Source organism: Vidua chalybeata, chromosome 1, assembly GCF_026979565.1.
Source record: "Vidua chalybeata isolate OUT-0048 chromosome 1, bVidCha1 merged haplotype, whole genome shotgun sequence".
NCBI lineage: Eukaryota > Metazoa > Chordata > Aves > Passeriformes > Viduidae > Vidua > Vidua chalybeata.
In genome coordinates, this window is record NC_071530.1 from 19,494,003 (window position 1) to 19,514,917 (window position 20,915).

At 34.1% G+C, this 20,915-nt stretch overlaps 1 protein-coding gene across 1 annotated transcript in view; it reads right to left on the bottom strand.

Annotated features, from left to right (window-relative positions):
- The window catches only part of MALRD1 (MAM and LDL receptor class A domain containing 1), a 232,774-nt gene that overhangs the window by 36,020 nt on the left and 175,839 nt on the right, over positions 1-20,915 (bottom strand). Inside the window, exons 33-35 of the mRNA XM_053963779.1 lie at positions 14,186-14,461; positions 10,778-10,903; positions 8,673-8,739 (exon numbers count right to left, since the gene is read on the bottom strand). Of these exons, the coding sequence (XP_053819754.1) occupies positions 8,673-8,739; positions 10,778-10,903; positions 14,186-14,461 (469 nt within the window). The remainder of the gene's footprint in view (positions 1-8,672; positions 8,740-10,777; positions 10,904-14,185; positions 14,462-20,915) is intronic.

Sequence of the window (20,915 nt, forward strand, 5' to 3'; positions counted from 1 at the left end):
CATCCTCAGCCCAGACCTATCTGTATCAGAGTACTCATTTTAGTCACATTTCAAAATTCTTGTCAACATGCTTCATGATATACGTGTTTTCCAAAAGTCTCACCTAGAGCTTTTATGCCACATTCTGTATTGGATTAGGTGTATCCAACCAGCAGCCTCCAGGTGCCTCCCACAGAGAGGACTCTAATGCTGAGCTGATTGTCATTCTAGACAACAAAGTCTGATATGCAGACATGCAGGTGTAATCTTAGGGAGTGAAAATACTGGTTTTCATTCCAAGTACTGCTTCTTACTTCCACTTAAATCCAGGAAGACTGAATTTGAAAAAAGATCGTAACTCAGTCTAAGTAAGACTATCTGAACCCAGACTTCTAAATTATTGCTTGACTTAATATAATCCAAAAATTTAGAGCGATTTATGTGCCTATGAATAGATACATCCAGATGTTTTTAAATTTCTGTCGACAAAAAACAGCCACATGAACGTGAAGGAGTGGCTGTAGAACAAGAATCTTTGCAATCCTTGTTTATATTTCCTCAGTTGTTCTTTTTCTCTCTTTTGATAAGTATTTATTATTTTACTGCTATTCTTTCCTATTTTGAACAGAATAGAACAAAAAATGTTTTGATTTAAAGCTTTCTATCCATGTTTCCTACTCTTGAGCATTTGGTATTAGTAGGAGTAACCCTTTAGGGGACCCTCCATGCTTTGGCAAACATCCAATATCCAACATTCATTAACATTCTCCCATATAAAAATCTCTCATTACTCAAAATACATCCTCTCCTACACATACACTTCCCACATCCTAAGCTTTTCCTTACTGAGGACAAACCTATCTCCTGAATTTTAAATGTAATAAAGTCTAGAGTTTTGTGCACAAGCCATTCTGAGGTAAAGGTTCATTGCACTTAGCAATAATAAAAATCCAGCTGTGGTTTCCTACACCTTGCAGTTTCCTCATTTTGCTTTGAATCTCTTAAAAGAATGAATTGAAAATCAAGTGAGAAATGTAGGATATTTATCAGAGAGCTTGAATCCTTTCAGCAACTTTAGCATTGCTGATCCAACCATTGCTGATTTCTGAGGAGAAATTTTTTCACTTAATCATTATTATATGTCCAAATAATTTTCACTGTAGCTACTAAATTATACCCTTCTCAATAAGATTATACTATCTTCAAATTAAAACATCAATTATTTTGTTCAGCTACTAAATATAATTCTCTCTCTGATCTTGAGAGTTGCAATGACATTGATAATGTAGGAAAATCACCTTTTATAATAAAACATGCAGTTACTTTTATTCCCAAAGCTGTGTTAGCACCTTTCAACTCCAAAATTTTGCAAGAAAAGGTTGTACAAAGTGTTCATTAAGTTCTTTAAATTAAAATTGTCCCAGAAATTCCTTGCTGATTTTCTTTACAGGTAAATATCTCCCCACTCAGCAAACATATCATGAAGAGGCAATTTGAAAATAGGTAGTTCACAGTTTGTTTTCCAAAATGACCAGTGGGCTATATTTAAAATAAGCACTTCCACTGTGAGTGCCCTTCTGATTCTATCAATGGGTCATTCAAGTGAAACTTTTTTCCATTTGTCACAGTAATATTTCACCTCAGGAAAACAGAGGAAGTCTATAAGCTACTTAGTTTGTTTCCAGTTTTAAAGATACCTTGAAATTTGTTTTTCTGTAAAAAAAAGACCAAAACCAAAGAGTTAAATGAGGAAGTCTGATTTACATTTGAATCAAGAGTTAGAGATTTCTAAAAAACATGATCAGAAATGTGTTGTAAGACCATTCTTTGTGTCTATTCAGTTGTATTTATTTAACTGACTCTAACATCTGGCTTTCAATTCTGTGCAATCAAACTTTAGCAGGTTCGTAGAGACAACCTTGTTTTAGTTCTAGAATAAGAAAACCAGAAAAAGACAGATTCCTTCTGAAATCATTGGATTAATAGAGCAACTGATTCAGACCACTCACAAGAGAGCTTCATAGCATAACCCTGCCTCACTGCAGAAGGTGGCAAACTGCCCTATGTATTCAATTAGGTTTGACTAATATCAGGGGTTTTTTTTTCCTAATTTCTAGAAGTTGCAATTGCATGAAGCAGCTGGCTTCGGTGGGATAAAGAGCTAGCTTCAGGATCATACTATTATCTGCAGAGGAAGAAGAAGAGCAAAACCTGAAGTAAACTCCTTCTAAATACAAAAGATAGCCAGTGGATGCCATTGATAATTGCTCAATGGCAAGTTTCTCACTAGATAAAAATGATTTGGCCAAATATATTTACTTTGAAGTCACTTGGTACAAGTGGGGAAAATCTAAATGAAAAAATTCCAACTCATTAAACAAATTTGACACATATTTTTCTAAATGAAGGAACATTATTTTGTAAATTCTAATATATGAAGGATTCAAAAGATTTTCCTTTTTTTTTTGTGTTGTGAAACGATCACTGAACATCCTGTAAGCAGGCAATCAGCATGAGAAGCAAAAGCTGTTTCATCCCAACTACTGAAAAATAGACCAAATGCTAAGATTTTTAAATCTAAGTTTCTGTCACATTGCACCGTAATCCCTATGGGATTTTCCTTTGGAAAAGGTTATGAAGTTAGAAACGTGAAAAACAAAAAGGCAAGAGTACTGTTGTATCAAGCATCTTGATTTCATGAAAAGTTTCCAAATAAGAAAGGATTAAGACTGAACAAAAAAAAAAAAAAAAAAAAAAAATAGAAACTTTAGGAAAGAGTTTTCTGTAAGCAAATATTTAAAATGCATTTCCATCAATATATTGCATATTTTTTTTCATGACAAGTTTTGTCTAATTTGTTCTGGAGAATAAATGTATTAACTTGTCTTCCTATTCTTAATTTTACCCAACTCAGGTAACCTGAATTTGGTTTTTAATTTGCAACAGTATCACTTTTCAAATGAGAGTTGGGTATAGGAAAGATGTGAAAAAACCCCTTCTCTTTACTAGCTACGTATGTTTGCAGATATGTCTTTGCTGCCCAAAATCCAAATCTTAACATGACATTTGTTTTCAATGTCTTATCTTTTTGACTACTCATCACGGCTTTTGTTTTTATTCATGGATACATCCTTATTTCATTGCTCCTCTATGTACAATTGATTTTCATGACTACAATTTTCCTGAGTAGGTGTATATGCTCAATATAGCATTATCAATTTACCCATGTCCCACTTGTTCAGTAAACCTTAAAGAAAATTCTTAGGGAACAAGTGAAATCAGTACCAATTTACTTTGTTTGAACCATTAATAATCTGCAGTGAATCAGCAGCTGCTATGCCAGCAATCCTCCCTCTGAGGTGGGAATTTCTGAGAGGAGCAGGAGAAAATGCAGCTGAAATGGAAACTGCTTTCTTCTCTTTTTATAAACCCTCTTTGCTCATGAATTGGTGTTTCTATATCATCAGTGTTAAACTTCATGTTTCCATCAAATCACATTCCAGATGCTTCCAAACATTTCATTTTCTTAGGCTGGAATATTATTATCTCTCCATTTTCCTGTCATCCTGTGTGATATAAAAATCATATAAAAATCCTCCCAGTTTTAGTTTTTACAGATAACTACCACCACCAGTCCTCAAAAATCCAGTAACACAGAACAAGTAAGAGTAAGTAAGATCCAAAGTCAAATATGTTTAGGAATAAAAACAGAAAGAACCCTATGTTTACTGAAAGATATTGTCCAGTGAGGATGTGGTATTTACCTCTTTTGCCATATATGATACTTAGGTGGAAAAGGTCTCAGTCTACCAAGACATTATGTGATGCTGCATGCCACTTGCAGGGTTCCTCAAAATTTATCATGCTTGCTAGAAGCTAGTATTTTGAAAACAAAACCAGAGTCTGAAAAGATGTCTTAACCACCAAAAAAACCCACCCTTTGTTTTTTCAAATTTTGTAAATACTGTTTGCTATTGTACTACTCATGATAAAATACTTTTGTTTGCAATCTAAAACAGATCAGTTGTGTTAAAATTTTAAGCTCATTGCAAAAATGAGAAAGAAAGAAGTAAAAAATAGAGGACCAATTAACCTGTAGCTTTTCTAAAAAGAATAGGCAAGAATTCCACTTTGCTTGATTACCCTGAATAACCAATTCTTTTTCTAAAAGAAACAAAAAGAGAAAGTAATCTTTACTTTTATCATATAAAAGAAACAAACAAAATAATTCCATTTCTGTATTTTGGGCCAAATCAGCATTTAGATACACAACTACAAAGACAATAATATTTAATTATCTATTTATAATGATTCCTTGCAATTTCACTCTCCACAGCTCAGTTACATAGATGTTACATATTCCGTGAATTTCAAAACTGTTTAATGAAGATTTATTTCTAATCTGCAGTATGATTGTTTAATTATGTGAATGCAATTACATTTTCTTTTTGGTAAAGGATAGAACCTTCTTACAGTTCAGACAATAAAGGGGCTCTCATATGCTCTTTAGTACTAGTCAGTGTGACTACTCTGAAGTTTGGTATATTATGTTGAAAATATTTGTATAAAATAAAGGGAAAGTCAAGCATTGTATTATGTCCTTTCCAACCTAAACAATTCTATTTTACTTTGTGAAATGCTGAAATATATTGCTCAGAGGTGTGGTAGATTCACAGTCAGGTTGGATGGGGTTCTGAGCAACCTGATCTGATTGGAAGATGAAATTACTCATTGCAGGGGGGTTGCATTAGGTGAAATTTACAGGTTCCTTCCAACTAAACCATTTGATGATTCGATGATGATTTAATATTTATTATATGTGAAGTTTAGTACATTTGAATGTGCATGTTTAATATTACTCTTGTCCAGTTAGATGAGAATGAAAAGCATGTATGAAGAGTCTGGTTTGCTGTTTTGTTTTTTTTTTTCTGTTCTCAGTGGTTTCTTTTTCTTTCAACACTAGTACAATCATTGAAGCCTCACCCTTCCACTTTAGTGTGTTAGAAACACACTTTTCCCATCTTGCTTGTTCTCCTCTATATTCCTCTTCTATGTTTCCAGGAGTCTGTGGACTCACTTTAAAGCAAAATTAAAACAAACACAAAGAGATGCTGGACAAGCAGTTGGAGAAAGCATATATATAATCAAAGGAATGATTTTGAAATTGGAGGATGGAAATTGCAAAAATTCTAGTCATTACTGCTCAAATTATCGTGATTTGCTGGTGCAATCAGAGTAGCTGATTGCCAGCAACAGCCACTTCGCTGCTCATTGACTACAGAAGAGATCTCAGTCAAGACAAATAGGAGTTACATTTTGTCAAATGAGAGTGGCCATAAAATTTCAAAATAAAGCTCCATCTAGTTTGGCAGACAAAGAAAATACCCATGAAATAGAAAGTACAAGACAAATGTGTTCAATATGCACCCCAATTACTCTCCTGACCAAATAGCAGAAACAAGTGCAAGTGACTTTCAAAGCTAACTCAAAAATTCAAATACCAAGCAGGAGCAGGGCAGCCATCAAGCTCTGTTTCCTTCAGGTAGGAAGATAACCATCACCCAAGCACCACTGTCCTGCATTTACTCACATACTCTCACTGAGAACATCCACCAGAACTAAGCAGTCACATTCTCAAACACCGGGCATCTCACTGATATTATTGCAGTCATTATGCACTAGCCTAGAGAAGCTGTTTTCAGCAGCATGAACAAAGATTACAGCAATCTGATACATCAGCTTTCTTACCCACTCCAATATATACTGAAACTTTGTCTAGACTTGTATCCACTGCTTTCATTTCCACCAGGTCTACAGGCATCTCTTCACAGAGGATGTCAGAACTCACCTCCCACTGCTACTGATCCCTCTTAGTTACATCCTCTTGAAAGAAAGGGTGATGCCCTAAGTATTAACTTTATATATATCTAAGCTACACTAGTTCACACCTGTAAAAACATACAGCATCAAAGGAACTGGAGAAGCACTAAATGTATAAAACCTACTATCTGCTTTCAGTCTCTTCAAATAGTTCAAATGCTAGTGCTTTCTTTTGCCTAAGCAGCTACTGCAAATTCACTGTTCCCATGCTTGCAGGTTAAACTACTGGAAGCCTATACAGGCAACTACTTCAACCCCACTGCATTAAACCTACAGAAAAACACAGCTGTTATCACCAGCAAAAATGTTTTCCAGAAACTCTATTCTTTTCTATCAGCGTACCTCAAACTAACCTAAAATGAGCAGCAGTTTCAGTTTTTATAGAAGCATGATGGAACAAATGAAGCTTTGAGACCAGTCCACTCTAATTTTTTGTTAAACAACATTCTCAGGGAGGCCTGAGAATGACTTTTGAACTCCAAACTCCACTTTTGTTTTATAGAAACTACAGCACAATCGTCTCACTTGGGGGAAGATCAGAATCCATTTTGCCAGATAAAATAGCAAGAAAATAATATGTTAACAATTTTCCTCCTTTTCCGCTGTGTCTCTGAATAGTATTAGTCAAACCCAGGGACTTTTAAGAGCACTTTGATCCCCACACAATTATCTCTGGGTATCTAGGAAGACTCTGTCACTTCTGTGGCAGGGCAGTATCTATACTCTGTTCTTTTCAGGAGTCTCCTTGCTGTGGAACAGGCTTCTCTTACACACTCTGCTTTTCTCCTGACCTATCCTGCAGTCTAGAAGAACAGTTGCTCTCAAGGGAGGAAGATATTTTTAGATAAATTTATAATTTATTTTTGAGGAAATTTAGAGCAAGAACTGAGAACTAAAAGGTAAAAAATTAGCATATTTTTCATGATAATTTCTATTTTTGTTCAGATGTTTTGGGATTTTGGGGGGTTGTTTGTTTTGGATTTTTGTTGTTTTCCCCTTGGGTATTGAAAACTGATATACTTCTACATTTTTAATTATTTTAGGTTTTGTTTTGTTTTGGTTGCTTTTTTGTTTTTTTTTTTTTTTTTGTCTTTTTATGATCTTGATGTGGAATTTCAAAAAGTCATGCAGAAGTTTTATCTTTGTTTAGAAAATAATAAAAGTGCTTATATAACATGTATATAAGTAATTCCTTAAAAATATTACAAAGCCTTGAATGGTTGATATCAGACTGTTGATCTGGCCATCCCTTTTCTTTTCCATTTGTTTTCTCCAGCCACTTCCCCTACAGGAAGTTTTCAGAAAGCCTATTGCAACATGCACTGGTGTTCTGCATTCTTCTGTAGAGATGACCTAACACAACCTTGTACAGCTCTTGAAGTTATGTTAGCCCCCCAGCTGAGGAATTTTTGTTTCAGTGCCTTTGCTCAAATTGCCTATGCATTACATCAGAATTAAATATGTTTCTTACTGAATGCTGAGATAAACAACCCTACTTACTAGTTTAATATACTATTTTTATTCCAACTGTCTTTTATTTCTGTGGATAAAAAAGATTTGCTAGTTTGGGTTACTTTCTCTTGCAAGTCTGAACAGAAGTTCAATTCTCATAGTTTTTAAATATCTTAAGATCTCAATCACTCCCCAGAGCTTTGTCCCTACAAGCAATTTTATTTTTGATCAGTGATGTAATCTACAAATTACAAACCTCATATTGCAAATCCCTTTATTTTCTGCTGATTTTTCATTCTGCAGTCTTTCTCTATGGTTTTTGTCCTCTTTCTCTCCTTATGTGTTCAAAAATTTTTTGAAGCAGCCATCTTGATGAAATTCCAAGATTCCTGTCACTCTCTGTCAAGAGACTATTCTCTGTTCTATTATAGTGGACATTTTTGGGGAAATCTGCAGATATTTAACAGTTTTTTTCTGAGACTCAAATTGAAATACCCTATATGAATGTCCTTATATTTTCTATGTTATATATTACATTTCTTCATCCAATCAAGGATAAATCTGTTTTGAAAGACAAAGCAGGCTTATTAATGTGAATCTCCTGGCAGCTAGGAGACAAACCTTAGCATCAAATCTTGACTAAGATAGCTACCCTGATAAAACAGTGACTTCTTTAGTAATTTGGCAAATTCTGGCAAGCTCCACTGAAGCATGTGAAGGACAAAAGCATGATAACACATACCATCACTTTTTTGCACTTAGAAATTCTCCTCTAATTTCCCAAAGGGAAACAGTGATATCTTGTGTAAATGAGTTGCTTCAGATATCCTGAGACTCTTTCTAATGGCTCGTACATTCTACACCAGAATTGCATACATTATTGGTTTTTTTTTAAATCAGAGAGTATTTCTGGAAAAAAATGCAAGCATATTTTTAACCCCTTTTTTGGGGGGGATAAGTGGAAAAAAAACTTTTCTTTTTCCAAATGCCTAACAGGAAGGCAAAGATGAGTATGTGGCCTGCTGTAAAATCTCATTTGAGGTATACAAGACCTGCTGCAAATAAGGCACAGAAACATGTGTTTTGAAATGTTGCAGTGAAACATGAGACAGAAAACTTAGGGTGTCAGGCCAACAGGTTGTCTCATGAAATAAAAGTTACAGAAAATTCTATCTGATAAATAACATTCTTCTCAAAATGTGGTTTAACTCACTAAATGTAAATAAAAATAATGTAGACATACAGAGACTTTTTAAATTACACTTCTACCAGATACAATTTCAATCCCTGGGGAGCAAACCACCTGTTCAACAGCAGCTTTCTCCAACCTCAAGCACAAGTCAATTGCTAATGAAACTTACTGGCATAATGGAATGTCATCTTTGATGGTGCACTTTCCTCCATTTTTGCAGTATTCTTCAGGACAAGCTGCAAACATAAAGGTAAAAATTGTGATTTCCCTCTCTTTTTTATTATATTTGTCATGATCTGATTTTCAAAATATTCACACCTGTCCTTCTGAATGCTTAGCACTTCCAAAACTACTTTTTTTTTTTTTTTAGATCTGGATTTGCTGATACAAATGTGAAGTCCTAAGAATATTACAAGCAATGGAGTGCTCTTGAGCTTATTGAAATCCTGATGCTGCATTTGAATAGGCTTCAAATTTTTCTCGAATGAGATTTTCATCTGACTCCAGAAATTGATTTTTTGCCACTTACTTGATTTTCAAGCAACAGGAATATATAAAATAAGACCCAAAGGAATTGAACTAATATTTAATTAATATCTAAGTCTACGTAATTATTAATAGGTTTTATATAGGGCTGGTGAACAGACACTCCTTTGTGCCTAACCCTTTTGTTAAATATATTCAGAATTTTAACAATTAGAATCACATTCTCATAAGAATGAAGGAAATCAGGCTTTAAAAGACAAAAGGTGTTTAAGTACTTAGTGATATTCTTTAAAACCTATTGATGTCCCTTAACTTGGATTTCCACATCACCACATTTAATTTTACTGAAGCTTAGTTTTTCATTGCTTTAGCAAGAAAAAACTCAAAATCAAAAAAGAATCCCCTCAATCTTCTTTAGTACAAAAATAACTAGTAATATACCAATTAGACCTAAAGAGTTTTGGATATATGCAAAGTGAAATTATTTATTGCAGCATATAACAGTGCTGTTCAGTGTGGACACCTCCCATTTCAGGATTAAATTTTGAAAAGTGCATTACTTACTCATAAGATCTTTCTAGAAAGATAGTGGAAAATTTGTAAATTACTGTTGTGCATGTCTACTAGTTTATGTTCGATATTCTTATATATTGAATTATTGTCTGAATAAATTTCTTTTAATTTAAAATAATTTTTGTAAATCCAATTTACCAAGTATGAATTTTCTCATCATTATAGAAGTGGTATTTTTTAATGTTGAAGTATGATTCCTTCTCTCACATGAGCAAGCTGGGCTTGTGAAGGTGTCCCTACCAAGTCAGGGCCGTTGCAACTTTGTGATCTTTAAGGTCCCTTCCAACCCAAATCATTTCATGATGCAATGAGACATAGTGAACACAATACTTGTGGTCAATTTCACTCCCAAAGAAACTTTTGGATGCCTCCTACCAATAAGTGTTTGCGAACAGACATTTAATATGTTATAATTAATTATATAATTGCAATGCATGTATGTTGTGAATTTTATCACGTAAGTAATAAAAAATATAAAAATAGAGAGTTAAATTCTCAGCTAATGCAACTTCAGCAAAGCTGGCAGAGTACTGTCAGCACAGAACTGGTCAAGAGTTTGTATCTGTCTTGGGGAAGAGCTGCAGTACCTTTCTGTCATTGAATGGGACATTTTGAATCCAGATTTAATTATTTATGTCACCATCATCCATGTATTTGTTAGATTTTGTTAATAAAAATCTAATTCACATTGAATGTGTATTATTGTCTTGTACTTATCTTTCTCCACCATTTAACTACTACAAATCAAACATGAATATTGTGTCAAATGCACTGTGCTAAAAAATGCTCTTTCATTTATTTTCTAACCTGGATTTGTAATACACTTGGGGGGAAAAAAGCCCAAACCACAAATAAGCCAAACCACTGCAAGCCTTTTACTCAACAATATGAGTTAACTCAACTGCCTAAAATCAAGGGAAGTCCTAAAAGTATACTACAAAGGACTAGTTAGGTTTTGTTTTTTTTTTTTGGACAATGTGTTTATACAGTAAGAAACACCCCTTATGAAGATGTTAAGATTTTAAGCATATTATTCTTCATCTTTTTCTCACTTTCATCTGTGTCATACTTTCATCAGGAAAATTCATGCCTAATATAATTTGACAAAGTTTTAGCAGAGGAACATCAGTCAAGTTTGAGGACTGCCAAAACATTCAGTAGGAAATAACTATACTTTATTTGTTTCAAATGATATTTTTATGCAAAACTAAGTACCTGAACAGCCAGATTCATCAAGGCTGTAATCAATGCAGTCTGCAATTCCATCACAACGCTGGGAGAGGGGTATACATTGATTCGTTGAAGCACATAACAAAGAACCATTGGAACAATCTTTAATGGCTGAAATGAAAAATAACATGGTCGTTATCATCAGCTGCATTTTTTTTCTCACCATTCAAAAACTAGCAGAAAACTTGATTCATACTGTAGGATATAAACTTGCATCTGTGTGACCTCTCCAAGCTTTCATCTTCAAAGACATGCAACTTTGCTACTGAGATGCTAAATAAGTAAACAAATACAGAGCACAGATGGTACAGAAACCAAATTTTCCCATGTAATATTTGTGAAGGAGCGCATATTAACTCACAATGTTGAGAGTGTATACTGCAAAATCCCAAAGAAAACCCATAAAAAAGGTATCAGCAAACATAATTATCTCTCATTCAACAACTAGTTTCAAAATGATGCAATCAATTTGTTTACGCATTATTTTAACACAGAGGGAACAGTCCTAGCAATGGACATAACAGTTGAAAATTTTGCAGTTAAGGACAATGACACCAAGTTATTTGTGCTGAGGTAAAGAAAATAAAGACTACATGGAGGCACTAAAAAGAGTAAAGATATGAAAATAAAAATATCCAATTTTCATCAATATTTAATTTTCCAGGTGCAAATTAAACCAGTAGAAGGGATGATTTTATCACAGCCACTTTGAAAGTATAATTTTTTTTAATATTTCATTGGTATTTATAACTTGCCAAAACTACAAGAGATATATTTTGGTGCACTACAGAAAACTGAGAAATGACTTTTTATTTATTGCTATTAGCACTTCAATCAGATGATGCAGATGGAAAAGGATGTTGGTCTGTGGAAAACTAATGTACACATCCTACTGGTGTTAATATGTTTGTTTTATACCCTTAGTATTTAATAAGGCAAATAAAAGACTAAATATGTGAGGTAATATACCTTTCACTAAAATTGTCAGCAAGAAGAGAGTCAGACAAGTAGAATATCTTTAACTGGAAAACACTTCCAGAATTTTTTTGTTAAATGCAACAAGTAAAAAAATCCACTTCATTAGTAGGTATAAAACAGTATTAGCATAATGTTGTACAACGTAACTGCTATAACTCTACAGGATATTCTGTCTCCATAAATCCCTAATTCGTGAAGAAAAGCATTTCTGTGGTAGAAACTGTGTTTTTAGTAGGGACTTGACCAATGTTTTCTTGTTTGGTTGGGGTTTTTTTGTCCTGGCCTCCTTTAGGGCTTTATCCTTAATCTCTGCAAGATGCATTCTGACAACTAGTCTTTATCACAAAAGAAAACTTTCCCTAATGAATTCTTGAATTCAGAACCCAGAACATTTTTGTTCTACACTTAAATAGTGTTAAGTGTTTTGTTTTGCACTTAAATGAATAAAATTGCTATGGGACAAAAAATGGAAAGTGCCAGTAATTCTTTAACTGAAGTTTTCTAAAATGAGCAGGTAGATTTGATCTGCACCAAGGGAAAAAACATCTATCTAAAATCTAAAAAAATAAATCCCCACTTTCAATCTGTGCTACTATTAGAGTACACATAGGTTGGAGTTACTAGCACAACAATCAATTTTATAGATCATGCATAAATTTCAATAGAAGAATGAAATTTCTGAGATATTTACATTTTCTCTCTGACCTTCCCCAGCTGACAAACTTCTATGGGTTTTCACCTGTTATAAGTAGGAAGCTAAAGATTAGACGCTGTGCTCTCATGGCATACATAGTTGGATTTCAGCACCAGCTGTGACAGTAATCAGCTTTACACTGATTTAATTCCAAACTAGCACAAACCATTTTCTTTTTGCTTTGCCTTCTTCTCTGCTTTGCTTTGCTTCTCTGAATTATCTTCTTTGAAGAAGAAATAAGAATTACTGCTTCTGTATTTCTATATTATACTATCAATACTTACATGTTTATTTACTATGAACTGAATTTTGGAGTAACAATGAAATACAGACTTGACTAAGTTTCCTTCAGACTGAGAACCCTAAAGCTGTGAAACATTTATGGAGAATATTTTTTCTTTGAAGAGACCGGGATTTAATTTCTTCTTAACCCCTGGGTTTTGTTTTGAAGTCAAAGCAGTAAAATAAACAAAACAAAGCAATATCTCAGTTGTATGGGTAATACACAAAATCATGGAAATCTTTTGGCTTTCAGATTTTGAGGTTCCACATCAGCTTCTGTGGTGTGGAGCTGGGATCTGCATGTAATAGAACGCAGCATGGACGTCTCTACCAGAGGACAGATTGAGGAGGAAACAAGGTCAAATGAAGATTAACCATGCTTATTTGAAGGAAGGAACATGCAAAATTTCCACATGTCTTCAAGGCATGTAGAATTTAACACCTAAGTTATCTCCAAAATTATGCTTCTGACAACAAAACCACAGAGTTCACTTCAAAACAAAAGACTTACACAGATAGTCTGCCAAATCCATGCCAGTTTGGTAGACTACTTTGCTAAATTAAATGGCATGTGCAGTAGCCTGCCTTTATATTTAGTAGATTTGATAGAAAATATTGAAGAACGTGAATATCTAATCCACTGGAAACTCATATTTTTTATCAGTTTTTTTTTTTTTTGTTCTGGTAAGGATGAGAAAAACGTTAAAATAGTTCTAGAGCATGACAGGTTTAGGAAGAAAGGTGTTTATATGTAAAAGCCTTTTTTCTTTTTTTTTTTTTTTTTTCCTGTGTAGCTAATTATTTTGAAATTCTTGAAATGAAACATTTGGCCTCAGTTCATCTGATAATAATGAAATATTTTTAAATGGTAGATACTCACATTTGTGTCTATTTGTTTCAGATGCTTCTCCATGGCATCTCATTGCAGTTACATTTCAAAGCCTATTGACCCTGTGTTTTGTTTGTGAGCCCTTTTCCTTGCCTGGGGCGGAGATTGCTGCTACTTCATGAACATACTTGATTTCAAAATCCTTGAAAGGTCAGGACAGCCTTAAATGTTACTGAATAACAGAACTGCAGAAGCCTATCTTTCTGTCATATCATGATCAGAGGTTACAGAGGCAATGCAAATGCAGCTGACTGATTCAAGGAAAAAATGTGGAAATGCTTGTAAATATTAACAGAAACACAATTGCAATTTTTAAAAACATTTACCAAATGATAACCAGGAAATTAAAATGCATAAGCAAAATTATTTAGAAATGTAAAGCATCTCTGCAATTAATGCATTATATGTGACACAAATAGGGGTTTATTTGACAAGGGAATGATGAATTTTACGCTAAACTTCACTATGTTGCTCTTTTTCTTTCCTAAACCATCCATGTTTAGGCAGGCAAGTTAACATTGCCATAACCACCACCATGGAAGTAACTTACGGCAGCCAGCTTCATCTTCACTGAGTTGGCAGTCAGGCACACCATCGCACAGCAGAAGGGACGGGACACAGCCTTGGGAAGGACACAGGAACTCTGCTTCCTTGCAGGAGCCCGAGGATGTGGCGGTGGGCATCTCCATGGGGCAGCTCAGCTCATCACTTCCATCCATGCAATCTTCGACCCCGTTGCACCGCGCAGCGAGGGACAAACACTGCTGCACATACGCACACGGGAACTTGTCACCACTGCAAGTTGGAGGGTGGGGATCAGCTGATCCTACAAGAGGAAAAGGAATGTTTAGGGATTCTATTCTTTCAGTAGTCATTCTCACTGCCTGTGAGATAGACATAGGAACTGCCAGGAATGCAGCTGATTTTGCTTACTAAACTTTTTTTTTAAAAAGAGCAACCCAGCTTTTATAAATACACGGCTCCTAAGTGCAAAAACACAGTATTAAAAACGTTTTGTCTCATATTAACTCCAGTGTTGTTGCTGCAGCATTTTGCTTCTAAATCTCAAGTTCAGCATTTATTTTCATCCTACTACTTCTTTTGCCATGTACACATAGAAGGGTTAATACCAAAGTATTAATAAATCTTGTCTTTCACCCGGGATCTGGAAAGCCTTATAAAAACCCTCAAGTTATAATTTTAAGCTAAATTAAGAAAAAGATTTTTATAAAGTAACAATAAAAATTTTTACTGATCTAGTTTTTACCACTCTGACTCTTTAGCTTAGCTTGATGTGACAGAGAATTAAATTAAAAAATACTAGATAGGTTTCCAGGATACAAGTAAAGAAAAATGTCTTTTTAGAATTTCAAACTTTAACTAATTCAGACAGCTGACAAAAAAGAAATGAATAAAATAAAGAGATAACTAAATAAATAAATTAAATATTCCATGCTTACTTGCATTGCTGGAAGAAAATACTGGGGAATGCTTTTTGTGATCATGTATATAAATAAATTGTCCCAGATACCTAAGTCTTTCTTTTTTCCTATGAAAACAATTGCAACTGAATTTTATCAGCAGAAGCATAAGATCTATTTGTGGAAACTAATTTCTAAGGAGCTGGCTGTGCTAGCATTGTTTTCTTTATAGCATCAGGATCTCCCATAGAAGCAATGTGATAGATTCCTGTACTTTTTATGTGCAGGGAAAAGAGAAAAATCTCCAAAATTTAGCTCCATACTTTTAATCTTTCTAGGTCAATTTGCAGCAGCTGAGTAAAAAATATAATATGATCATTAGAGACAAGGTAAGACAAATTAATGGCACTTCCTCTGTAAAAGACAGGAGGAGTTTTGCTGTTTACTTGGGCTGAGGCAAAGGAGACAAGCACAAAAGTCATGGGTAGGTTTTATCTTGTCTTTTGAAATGGTGCAAGCATTGTTCTCTGGCCTTAGATGTCCAGCGTTACTGCTGCATTAAGGCATGACACTGTAAGGAAGTACATGGATTTTGGCATGATTTTATGACTTTTAATCCACTGGCCATATCAGTAGGTTTGTGTATTCTACAATACCAGGCTGGGGTTTTACAATGTGAGGACTCTGTTAAAACATGCTCAGTTTCAAGGATACCACCATCAAAAATAACAATAGCTTTTTGTACAAATAAATGAACTGTTAATGCATTCAAGTGATGAGAATATTAGCATTATTTTACCATCCAGTTGCTTGTGAAGCAGCTATAAGGAGAAAAAGCTCATTTAATTCTGTTTAATACAGATTTAATTTAATTCTGTTTAATACAGACCTCTTTAGATTAGAAATTTTTGTTTTTCAAGTTGACTTTATATCAGAAAATCGTAATTGAAAAGCTTCATACAATAGAACATGCCTAATAATATTTCATGCCCCTAATTAAATTAAATCTTCCTACTGGAAAAATGTATTTCACTCACTGGATATAATGTAAACATAAACAACAAAAATGGATATTGACTCAGTGAAAATAATAATCTAGTGATATTTTGTCCTGTTTGTATCCAGAATTATGCAATGCATACCTCAAAGATGTGAACTTTTACATGGAATCCCATGTAAAAGATTGTAGTTTCATATGTGCTTTATAAATGTGTTAGTCTAAAAAAAAATTATTCATGCTATTTTAAAAGTCTTATGGAAGTTGGTTTTAGGTAGTTGATAGACACTGACATTGATAATAGATATTCAGATCACACAGTGGATTGATTTTGTAGATTAAAAGTATTCTCGATTTTGCATTTTTTCTACTTTGGTCCTATACTTTACCAGATAATAATAGTAGCCCATGAAAATGCTGAATTTGGTTTGTCATATAGAAACTATATATAAGGCCATGATCCTGCCAAGATAACGATGAAATGTCATTGGGAGAACATATTTCTCTCTCCATTGATACAGAACTGGTGCTGTCAAATCTTGTACAGTGCAGCAAAAAAAAAAAAAATATTTTTAGTTTGCACTTGCTCTGAGAAAAAATAAAAAAGAATGATTATATTTGAAAGTACTTTTTTTTGTCTTTCTGTAATTTCTGACCCTTTCCTCACAGTGCCTAGGGGGCATTTAGGCAGAGAAAATGACTTAAGCTGCAGTCAGTTCTGCTTATGCACATTCTTTTGTCCTTGCATAGTCCTATGTTAGCTTTTCTGTATTTGCTCTGATACTATGGAAATTAACCCCACACAGATACAATATATTTGACTTTGCTGTGATTGCCTGTTTATGTTGCAGGAAAGATTGCATTTATAATACATTTGTGAGCATTTCTGACCCAGTGTAATTTCCTGTTCATGATATGTTTACTCATATGCTTCTACCCAAATTTGTTCTATAAACTGAAATCCCCTCTTAAACTCAATATTTCTTGAATGTGTTGCTTGTTATGAATCTGGCCTTGAGTTTTAAATTATTTTCAGACTTTTGTAACCCTGATCTGTATTGCCTTATGAGCCCAATCATATAATGAGCTTATGCATGTAAACAATCCTGTGCCAAATTCAGTATTTAGAGAAATGCTTGAATGCTCTTTTTGAATGGGGATGATTATTTTTCTATTATTATTATTATTAATATTATTTTCTATTAGTATTTTCTATCATTATTCCCTCTGGTTGTTAGAAAATAATTTTTAGGATGAAGTTCTTCCTGACTTGCATAGCAATTATATTAGAGTGTGCAATATTCACCAAGGTCAGCAAAGATGTGTCCAGGTTGAGTTAGGTGTAAGGTTAACCAGGGGTCTTATTGAGGTCTGTTTTATATTTGCACTACATTAAAAAAATCCGAAGTCATACCCTGAAACAAGTAAAATCCTTTTAGATCAGAACAATGCATGAGATGAGAATGTACTTCAAAGCTCATAGGAGTACCCCTTGCTTATTAACTCACGTGATATGTTAATTAGTTCACATGTGTTTGGTTTCAGATACAATAGAAAAATTGTGTTGTAGTTGACATTCTATAAGAAATTGTTATTGCCATGGTCTGCCAAAACTCTAACCCCAAGTTCAATCTATTTTCTTTACGTAAAGTAGTTTATAAATGCTTTTCACAATTATAAATTAAATGTGCCTGGTAAAAATTTTGAAAATTTATAAAAACATTAATTTTTACAAAACTAACAATCAAAACAAGCTAATTAAGAATATGCAAATGTAGAAAATCATTAACTAATTCCAACTGAAATCTCAAGCAACATTAATGCAAAACTAATTACTTGTATTCAAAGCTACCGTCCATGTAATTATTTATTTTAAGCTCATCATTGCAGTATCTGCTACTGACACATTTCCTTCTAAAAAATGGGAATATTCATTCTGTTTTCTTGCCACTGTGAAGAATTAAACTAAGGTGTTAACACTACAATGTGGTTTGCAGTGAAAAACGATCTGGCACTAATGAGAGACTCGCCAGAAACACCCTCCATGTGCTGACTCACGCAGTAGTACACTCACACAGTTTAGCAATAAAAACTAACTTTAAACTTATGCATATCTATGAACCTAATATTTTCAGCTTGTACATATATATGCAAGTTATTTAAACAGCAGAATCTGAAGTGAAGTCTTTTCAATGCAAATTGGACTGTTTGTGGCCCACACATCCTTTCTGTCACTTAACATTGTTCGACTCAACAATTGCCTAACACTGGCATGCCAAGAAAATGTTTCCCTCACCTTTTCTCAAATGCAGAAAAGATGTTCCCAAGGCAGCACTCATCTCCTGAGTGCCATGTGACTCTCATTTTCAGACCACATTCAGGAGTGCAGGAGACATTGTACAGGTTACTTTTTTCAAAAGCATTATCTATTTGAAACTGTTTAAGGATTTGGAGATAAATCTACTGAAAATGATGAGTTCTAAGGAAGACAGTATAAAAGCTTTAGCTTTTTGTATCCAGGCTGCATGCTCACTGAAAAGCATGACTAAAAATCCTCAAGAATTCAGTATTTGAACACAGATGAAAAGCAAACTAAACAAAAACAATTTCAGCAAAAATAACCTCTGCACTGCAAAGCACTGAGTCTGAATTTAGATCCACATGAAAAACAGCAATAGTTGTTGCTACGTTATAGCTAAAGAAATCATGACTTTTCAAGTAGAAAGCTGAGTACATGTCCTTATTTACTTTACTTTGCACTCAGTATTTTATTTTGCACTTATTTTTACCTTGCATATGGTAAATAACCAAAATTAAAGAAAGGGTTTAAAAATGTGCATATTACATCTACTTGTATATCATAAAAAAGACATTTTAATTAGGTCCTAAAACCTGACGTTTTAATGTGGTCCTATGTCTTTTGAAACTTACTCACACAGCTGTGCTGGCTGAGTTATAATCTATGCACCAGAAGTGCTACCTCACATGCACCTTCACATTTTTATGAGAAGTTGAGTAGCTGAGGTAGATATAAAAAAAACTATAAAAATCAGAGCAGTGTTTAAAGCAAATGAAATTTGGTATGTACTGTTCCGTGAAATGCAATAACTACAGCTAGATATATCTGTATTCCATTGTTATCAGATCAAATAGGTGCTTTTAAATATGTTTTTATTGCAATGTGCTAACCATCAAACCATGTTTACAGTAAATAGAGCTCATGAGCTGATGAATTTGGAGAAAAGAGCCTTTACAATATGAAAAGTGTTAAGTCAACAAGTGCTCATTTTCAAGGACACAATTATATATTTGTGGGATAGGGATTTGTTAAAGGCTTACTGTTCTTTGATGAGCATTTTCTGTACACTTATGCTTTGCTGTATTATTGTCTTTGTCATCCATGGAGCATATGATCCTGTTTCCTGAATGTAAAGCAAGCTTCACAGGTTGGCACTGCAAATATTTTGCTCATGAATCACAAAGATTCAGTCACAGAAAACCATAGAACTGCTATTACCCAAATGCTAATAAAAAATAAATGTTTGTATTACACAGTCATTACACAGCAAGCAGCACACAAACATGCTTAATTTGAATGAAGCAAAACCTCCAGGCTATCCTTCTCTTTTCTGCTTTTCCTCTTCAAATACAAAGATCTGTGGTGCAGAGTAGGTCCCTATTTATATTTATTTATCACCTGTAACAGTGATTTTTGTTAAACCTAGTGGACATTGCCACTAGAGTCAACACCAGGGAGCATGAAATAAACTTAGCACATTTGCTGTCAGGCAGGACCACCTCAGGTGTATTAGAGCTCGCTCTAAAGCCCATTTAAGTAAATGGTATAACTCATATTGATTTTAATGGGCCTTGCATCAAACCCTTGAAAACCAACAATCTGTCAGATATATCTGCATAAGTAATTTGCCTAGTAAATGTAATAAAAATGATGGACCTATTAACTGTAGCTAAAAGGGGTCAAAAATAACTCCCTCCGATAGATTTCATTAGACAAGAGTATAAATTAATTATGGGCCCAATCCAGTGCATTAATTAATTTGAAATAGATGTCAGTCCTCGATTTCAGTTCAGTAAACATCGGATCAGGGCATGAAATCAACCCATTCAAGGTGGTTGCAAGGAAACAAACTTGTTAAAAAAATTAATTGGACTAAAACTATACATATACTTTAACAATCTTTCCACGAGTTTTTATCCCATTACAATAAAGCTCCTGCTGTTTATTTTCAAGCTTGTAAAAAGACAAAATGAAAAAAAAAAGAAAAGGGGAAAATGAGTCTGGCCAATTGAATCTTCAAGTCTCTTCCATTAATAAGAAGACAGAGGTATGGGGCAGGGTGCTGGAGAGGATCCTAGAGATCCCATGACAAAGCCAGAATTAAAACAAGCAGAACATGGCCCAATGATTTCAGATTTCTATATGTCTGCACAGAATTTATTTTAAATGATCACAGTTTGCTAACATACAAACATAATGGGAAACAGACAGGTTTAGTGCCAGTAAAGTCAAGCTATGATTTAGTCTTTACTCAGAGAACTACTGCGTCTGGCTGGAACACACTACGTGTGACAGGAATATGGCAATATTTGCCATATTTCTGGTAAGAATAGTCTGGGAATTGCTAGCTATGCCTGCTAATGTCATGGATTTGTTGGTTTGTTTATTTATTAGGAGCAATGACAAACTGGAGAAGCTATGAAACTTTAGTCTTCGACAAAATGAAGTGGATGCAATTTCTGAGATAAATCTGAGCTGAAGACTTATTGAGGAGATGAGAAGGTTTTACATAAGGAAGAGTCTGAGAATTTTCTGCTCTTTAAGATAGTATCATGAAACCATT